The sequence below is a fragment of the Malus domestica genome, chromosome 07, assembly GCF_042453785.1.
Source record: "Malus domestica chromosome 07, GDT2T_hap1".
NCBI lineage: Eukaryota > Viridiplantae > Streptophyta > Magnoliopsida > Rosales > Rosaceae > Malus > Malus domestica.
In genome coordinates this window covers 15,165,846-15,174,346 of record NC_091667.1, presented here as the reverse complement: position 1 = coordinate 15,174,346, position 8,501 = coordinate 15,165,846, and the positions used below count along the sequence as shown (strand labels likewise).

Genomic DNA, 8,501 nt, shown 5'->3' with positions numbered 1-8,501 from the left:
TAGAGTAAATCTTTAAACAATAAAATCTTGGCCTAAGATTTCTATTCTATCTACCAAAATAATAAATATAAAAACCATTAAATCCAAACCATACCATACGTTAACCATCACCGGGTGGCCCTGGTGGATGGAGACGAATTTTAGGCACGTCTTGAGTTCGATTCTTGATGCTGGTGAATCACACAATATGATCTAGAAGAAACTAAAATGACTCATTAAAATTTTAGGCATGTGTTGAGTTCGATTCCTGATTCTGGTTCGCACCTTCACCACCGGTTGGTCCCGTTTTTTAAAATTAAAAAACTATACCATACGCTAAGAAAAAAAAAGAAAAAAGAAATCATACCAACAAAAAAAAAAGGAAAATTTTAGAAGAAAAAGTCTTATTTTCTTGTATGTTTTGTCAAAAGCTCATCTTGTCTCGCCCAAAATAAAGAAGAAATATATAAAAGAAAAAACCTCATCGTTGTCTCCGAAACGTGGATTTCAATTTCACACCCCACCTGGAATCTCACCTCTAAATCCTTTGCTTCCCTAAATTTCGCTTCCAAAACATCTGAAAAAATTGCAAACAAAAGTAGAGAAAATATTTATTGTTTTTCAAATTACTGTTTCCCACACTGTTATGCATTTCTTTGAGCTTGTGCCTCCAAACCACCTGCTGAATCATAAATCCTAGATCACACCCAGCTCCTGCGAGATCGAACAGAGAAAAATAATCATTCTTTATGAATTTCGGTACTTTTGAATTTTGAGTGATATATTATGCATAGATCTGGAGTCGCCATGGCTTGGAACGTGTTCAAGTTCTGCACAGCTTTGCGAGGTCTGGGCTCCGTCATGATCCTCCTTGTTCTTGGGGTCGTCGGTGTCACATATTACACTGTCGTTTTGACAAATTACGGCCCGGCTTTGTACGACGGCGGCCTTGACTCTCTCATTGCTGTTGCCGTATTGATCTTATTTCATTGCTTGGTAAGCGTTCTTCGAAAAACCATTAAATTTTGGATTTTTTTCAACAATTTTTTTTTTTTTTGTGGTGTTGTTGGGTTTTCTGTTTAGAGATTCTGGATTTTAGAATCTGTGGCTTTTGGTTTCGAAAATTGGGTTTATTGTGCTCGCAGTAAATTTGTAAAATCTGCTATTTTTTCTTGCTATATGTTCCAAGAACTTTGAAATTACTTGGAGGTTGTAGTTTCTAGAAATTCTTTAGCTCTCGGGGGTTAATTGGTGTGTGTATTAATTAATGTTTAGCTCAAAGCAGTCAAGATGTGGTGTCTGATTAAGTGTATTAGAGTAAATTAAGCTAAAACTTGGAAACTTGTTTAATGTTGCAGTTGGTGATGTTATTATGGAGTTACTTTTCTGTTGTTTTGACGGATCCGGGGGGTGTGCCACCTAATTGGAGGCCTGCTGTGGATGAAGAGAGAGGGGAGGCTGACCCATTGACTGGGTCGGATTTTAATGGTTTGCAGCCTGACCCCTCTAATCAGAGAATCCGGTATTGCCGGAAGTGCAACCAGTTGAAACCAGCTCGTTGCCATCATTGCTCAGTTTGTGAGTCATCATATCTGTAGTGTTTTATTTTTATTTCTTTTGTTTTTTTTTCAGTAAGATATGTCTGCGATATTTTATTTTGCTTTGTTATGTTCTTTTGTCTTTAAATCAGAGCATGAATTCTTTATTCCAACTTTCAGGTGGGCGGTGTGTACTGAAAATGGATCACCATTGTGTATGGGTTGTTAATTGTGTTGGGGCCTTAAATTACAAGTATTTTCTTCTTTTCTTGGTAAGTTTGTTTTCTGTGTAAGCTGAAATACTTTTCAGCATGAGATTATGTTTGAATGAGTTAGACTTTATTCCAACTACTGAGGAATTCATTTTCATAATCTTCTAACATGCCTTACTTATGTTTTATTCCAACTACCAAGGATTATTCAAAATTGCATTTTAGCTTTATTCTCTGAAGTTATGAGACTTATACATGATTATGAGTAGTGATACTATGAATCTAGGATAGTCATGCTGGTAGTATAAAGGTATTTGCATTTAAGTCATGTGCCCTAGTTGGGAGCATTTGCAATAACTTTATTTTGATTAGAGGTTAAGGGTGTTGGGGCTTGTTTTCATTGTTACCAAAGAGAGAATTGGGTGACCACTCTGATGTGCAGCCAGTGTTCTTTAAAATTCAGGCGGCGCCTTGGCGCTCGGCGACAGAGCACCGCCACTACTAACCCAAAATCGTTTAGGAAATCGGCGAGGCTATTAGGTGGCCACTTTTTTGGGAGGAAGGGGGTTGGGGGACTAGGCGTTAAGCGGTCACTGACTGGTTCTGTCACTTTAAAAATGTTGCGAGGTTTGGGTGGAAGAGTGACTGGGTGGGATGAGTCGGGTCCCTGCTGCCTGACTACTGCCTAGTGACTTTTAGAACCATATTATTTCATGGAATGTTAACATGAGCACTTATGGTCTTCTGAATCCACCATAGGGTGGGTAAACTGTGTTTTCCTTGTGGTAGATAACTCATACCACATGCATCACACCATTGTTTTTGAAAGGACCACATGCATCACACCATGAAGACCATATTCTTAATAAGGAACTCCCTAGTATAACTTTTGGAATAATTGTTGGATTATAAACAGTATAACCTTGTGAATATTGTTTCATAAATTAGGAAATGGTCTTCGACTGCAGGCTAAGTTGATGGTTACAGAATTTGATCAAAGAAAATAATTTGAACAGATGAACTTAATTTTTGTTTGTATTGAGTCTATGGACAGGGAGTGGCAACTAAATCCAGTTTTCTTTATGGTTTAGGGTTATTACACACAGACAAATAGTATGATTATCCTACTTTACTAACTTATACCATATCAATATGGAAATTATATCATTTAAAATTTCTAATCAAAACGGGAGCCTTGTGCACTGGGTACGACCTATTGAGTCTATGGACAGGGAGTGGCAACTAAATCCAGTTTTCTTTATGGTTTAGGGTTATTACACACAGACAAATAGTATGATTATCCTACTTTACTAACTTATACCATATCAATATGGAAATTATATCATTTAAAATTTCTAATCAAAACCCTTAGGATTTGACGCATGGCAATGCTAAATACTTGCTATTCTGTAATTTATTAAAGAAGGAACATAATAATGTGTGTGGAGCATTATAGTATGCTAATTTCTGATATGCATGAGAATTTATTGCTTTTAACAATCTGTAGCGTAGGTCAGTGACTTTAGTGAAAAGCTTTAGAGTGGTAGAAAATCTGAATGCAGTCCCTCTTTGTTTCGATAATAAAAATTTGTAATTTATTCATGAGCTTTAAGAATTCAAGAAACTTTTACAGTCTTCTTAAATAATGCAGTTACTCTTTGTTTCGATAATAAGTTATTTGTTCTCAGTCTGGTTGGTACTGGTAGTAATTGCATATATATTCTAGGAAATTCCCTGGATAACTTGTTTTAATCATGTTTGTGGGTCAGTACTAGTTGGTCAGCTAGATGGTAAATTGTTTGGATTGTTCTGTCAGAAACTAGTTCTTGCGCATGTTTCCATGTGATTTACTTTACCTTGCTAAACTATCTACTTGTGGGGTTTCTGAATTAATAAGAATTCCCATTGAATAAATTTTATGTTTAGACTAATTTCAGGCTTTTTTTTTATAATCTGAATGCAGTTTTACACGTTTCTCGAGACAAGTGTTGTAACATTATCCTTGCTGCCACATTTTATTTTGTTCTTTAGCGAGGGAGAAATACCTGGAACACCTAGCACCCTTGCAACTACCTTTCTTGCTTTTGGTATTATCTAAATTTACCTATTTCTTAGTGATATTACCTACAAAGTGGTTGGTATCTGCTTAACTAATGAACAGTGTTTCTTTCTTTGCAGTCTTGAATCTTGCGTTTGCATTAAGTGTTTTGGGTTTTCTGGTCATGCATATATCATTGGTGGCTGCGAACACCACAACCATTGAGGTAATGTATTTTGCTTCAGTCCACAATTTAACTGGGGATTTCCTTGTGCTTATATCTTAACGATATCAATGAGGTGAGGCTCTTATAGAAAGATTAGACGTTTGATATATAGTTCAGGCTCCATGCATGGCCTCTATTATAGGAGAATGCTGCTTTCCTTGATTCCAATATCACATTTTGCTGGAGGTCCATAGATTGACATCTGTCAATTTTAAATTATGTCACCTTTGTTTTAATGTTTGGGCCATGAGCAGTGTTGGCGCTAGGTAGCTGGCCACAGCCACGATTAATCCCTAGGGGTTTAAAAAATAAGAAAGGGTGCCTAGACATGCCTGGGCGCCTGCCTAGCCATCCACCTAGGTCGCGACTCTCACTTAGATAATAGATTACTTCCATTTTGCATTTTATTTTGTAAATAAATTGTAAGAGACTTGTTGGATACTTGGATGAACAATCATTATGTGCTTGTTCCCCATGTTTTCAATATGTTCTAGTACTTTATAATTTATGTCATTCTATTTTGCAATTTATGTATCCTAATGCAATTATGTATTTTTGTAAGTATAAGTAGACATTTGCTTATATGTTATATAATAAATTAATTAAAATTAAAAAACTGCCTAGGCCCCTGCCCTCCACCTAACTAGTGCCTAGCGCCTTTTAGAAACTTGGCCATGAGCAATGTGGAAAATCTAGTCACACCATATTAGTAACTTACAGATTAGGCTTTTTCGTACAAACATATAAGTAACTCCATTGCTCAGTATCTTCTGTTTGGGGTTTTAATACAATGGCCTTCCCTAGGGGAAAGGAGTTTCGGTGTGGAATTACGTGCTGATGGAAATTTTCTTTGTGATCAGGCATATGAAAAGAAAACCTCTACTAAATGGCGCTATGACCTTGGTCGAAAAAAGAATTTTGAACAGGTTGGTAAAATTTGCGATACATCATTATACTTCCTTTGTTTTCTTAAGTGCATCTTTTAAAAATAAAACATGCTGCGTTTTTAGTTGGTTTTGAACTCACAAGTTAAAATTCCAAAGTTAACATTTGCTTCAGGAGGAATGAAAGTTTTGGATGTTCTATAATAGTATAGAATAGTAGAGATCATTGAGCCTGGAATTATTTGGCATTTTGTTGAAGCCTCAGAACACAATTCTCTGCAACAGACAGCTAAACGCGTAAATTCATTAGTGCCCGTTTGGTATCCTGCTAAAAAAATTCATAATTTTCAAAAATATTTCTTAACACCATCTCTTAAGAACAGTTTTTTGTACCAAAACTTGTTTGGTACGAGACAAATTTGTTTTCAAGTTATAACAATTTAACAAAAAATAGGCCAGCGACTTCCTGCTGGAGCTGACGTAGGCAATTTCCTCATTTCTACTAGTGCCCAAGGCAGAGGACCTAGAGAGGGACATAGAAAATTGGAAGAAAGGGCGAAATGGTAAGCAGAGCGAGAGAGAAGAGATTGGAACAGATCAGGGAGAGAGAGGAAGAGAGATAAGACAGGGGGGAGAGAGAGAGAGAGAGAGAGAGAGAGAGAGGAGATTGGAAGAGAGATAAGATAGAAGAGTGATCGGAAGAGAGGAGAGAGAAGGGAGAGAGAGGGAAGACATAGGAGAGAGAGTGAGGATGGAGAAAAGAGGATCTGAAGAGGGAGGAAAGAAGAGTGGGCTTTTAATCTTAAAAATTCTAAAAACAGACTTTTTATGTTTTCATGAAGTAAGCTACATTTTCAAGTTGGTTTTGAGTTCAGTTTTTCAAAATGTCCTACCAAACAAGAATTGTCGTCTTAAGATTCAAAAACTGTTTTTGTGTTAAAAAAATTGAATTCAAATTGAATACCAAACAGGCCCTAAGTTTTCCCTTAGTTTGCAGATTATTTATACTCTTAGAAGAGTATTATACTGATAGTTTCCTTGGTACGTGGATATATCATGAATAATGCGGTGTAGCATTGATAGTAATGGCATATGCACTACATCTTACATTTTATTCAACTAATTTACTTCCCGATTAAACAAAGGGTCATCAAGGTCTTTTTCAAAACAATTGTTATGTTAGTACATGGGTAGGTTGAGTCCAGCAATGGGCAAGTTAAACTAATTTCTGTTTTACCCTGCCCGGATTTGAACTCCTGACAGGATATTTTTCGTGAACAATACTGTTTGAAATTGTCTTTAATCTATTATCTTTGTGATCGTGGTTTTAATAGTAGTAGTAATTGTCAGTGTGTACTCATACAACTGGAAATGCTGCTATTTGCATACCAGGTGTTTGGGACAGACAAACGATACTGGTTCATCCCCGCTTACTCGGATGAAGATTTACGGCGGATACCAGCACTTCAGGGTCTTGAGTATCCATCTAAGCCAGAGTTTGATTCCCAAGAGTTCTAATATGTTCGACATGTCACAACACTTTTCCTTGTAACAATAGAGAGAAGGAACATCCACAACCAGCATGCTTTGCGGTTATAACTAATCAACTGGCTTGCGACAAACTGGGGCTCGTAACTTCTCGTTCCCATGGGCGTCTTCTTGTAAGTGTAACAGTTAGAGAGAGAGAGAGAGAGAGAGAGAGAGAGAGAGGGCTCGTTATCAAGAGGCGAACTGGGAAGAGCGGTTATGGGTTGCGGTGTTGCGGAGTAGTGGGAATGGCATATGACTGAATGATGTTTATTGTATGTGCTAAATATGTAGTGGGCAATTTGGGAACTGTAACATAAGGGAGATGAAACTTTGATGTGGTGGTTTGATGATGTTCCTCCTTAGGTTTGTTGTACCATTCATTGAAATTACAGAACCCAATCAAATGTGATATGCATGGGAAAAATCTAACTTCATACTGAGGTATGTATATATATATATATTTTTCATGTATATTGATTGGTATTCGGTTTCTTATACACCAAGGTTTCTGGCGTTACACTCTTGGTCAAGGATTCAATGACCAAGCTCTAATGGTCGAAAATCTGTGTATAATATAAGATACACCGTAGCGTAATAGAACTTCTTCCTCTTCTGTGCCTCATCTTTCACTCTCCATATTTCTGAAACCTTCTCTGCCATATATTAGGAATTAATTATGGACATGCTAATGGTTTTAGCTCGAGTTGCAAGGGAATCGTTCAAAAATTACGGGGAATATGACTTGTTCATCAAAACCCTAACCGCAAAGTCATAACAAATAAGATTCCTACACCTTCACTACACGCTACTTTGATTCAACTGATACAAAGAATATCAAGCTGTCACTTGATTTCTTGAATCTTTTGTTAAAGTAAACAGAAATAAACCCTAAAAATTTTAAGTCTTCATTCTTAATATCTTTGGGTGATGAATTAGGTTACGGGAAAACTTTGATATCTTAAATTTTACTTAGTTCTTAAGTTGTAATAATCACTTTTTATTTCTTTTGGTCAAATTGTCATGACTTAAACCTAATTTGGATTTGACTTTGGTTAACTACAAAATCAAATCCAAATTTTTTCGTAAACTGAGAAATTGGATTGGCTTATGTTTGGTCTGGTAAACCGAAAAACTGGATTGGACTTTGTTTGTTAGGCCGAACTTTTTCGGCTCTCCCAATTTAGCCCATATTTACGTGACATTGACAGAATTAGCTACAATACTAATATGTATTTAGTACAAATACTATTTCGACGGTTAGATAGTGATTTTGTTAAATACATTTATTCATATGAATTATTTTGACCGTCAGATGATGATTATATTAAATATATGTAAGTATTATGACTAGACCTGACTTTGAATGCCAAATTTTGGTGTAATTCTTATGTGACTTCGAGGGATTGAATTTGAGTGCCAAATTTTTATGTAACTTCAAAATTTAAATGGCATAATGGATAAGTTAAGTTCAACTTGACACTTGAAATAGAAAGTGTCTAGGGAAATTAAAAAGTTACATCCCAAATGAAATAATAAGTTACAACCCAAAAATAAAATATACATTAATACATTATATGTTTTATAATGCTAATAATAAATTTCGGTTTAGTTTCGATATGTTGGCTAAACTATCAGGTTCTCTTACGAAAACTAAACCGAAAAGTTTGATAATCTTCGATTTCGGTAAATTTCGATTTCGGTTTTTTAATATTTGGTACGTTTTGGGATTCGGTTAAAAAATACTAGGGAACTTTAACGAAAAGTTATTGGTACTGTTCAATTTAACGAAAAATTACATTTTTACTCTAAAAAGTCAATTGTGGTACTATTCACTTTAGTCTTTATTTTGTCCTTATCGTTAAAACTCAAAGTTTTCAAGCATTTTTCATTAGTTTTCCTAAAATACTAGTCTTTTTTTTTAAATTTTGGTTCATTTTGGTATTCGGTTAAAAAAAATACCAGCCCTAATATATATATATATGGAGATGATTTTCATAAATTTTTTAAGCTTCTCACGCATCATTTTTATTTTTGTCTATTAGATTGAATAAATCAAATAAAAACCAAGATGTGTAGAGGCTAAAAATGGGATAA

The 8,501-nt window shown here is 35.5% G+C and overlaps 1 protein-coding gene across 1 annotated transcript; it reads left to right on the top strand.

Annotated features, from left to right (window-relative positions):
- The first annotated feature begins 336 nt into the window (after positions 1–336).
- LOC103455511 (probable protein S-acyltransferase 14) lies at positions 337–6,878 on the top strand. Its single transcript, XM_008395130.4, has 7 exons — positions 337–975; positions 1,338–1,557; positions 1,698–1,789; positions 3,693–3,816; positions 3,908–3,993; positions 4,854–4,919; positions 6,270–6,878. The coding sequence occupies exons 1-7, from the start codon at positions 766–768 to the stop codon at positions 6,393–6,395; spliced, it is 924 nt and encodes a 307-aa protein (XP_008393352.2). The 5' UTR covers positions 337–765; the 3' UTR covers positions 6,396–6,878.
- The last annotated feature ends 1,623 nt before the right edge of the window (positions 6,879–8,501 follow it).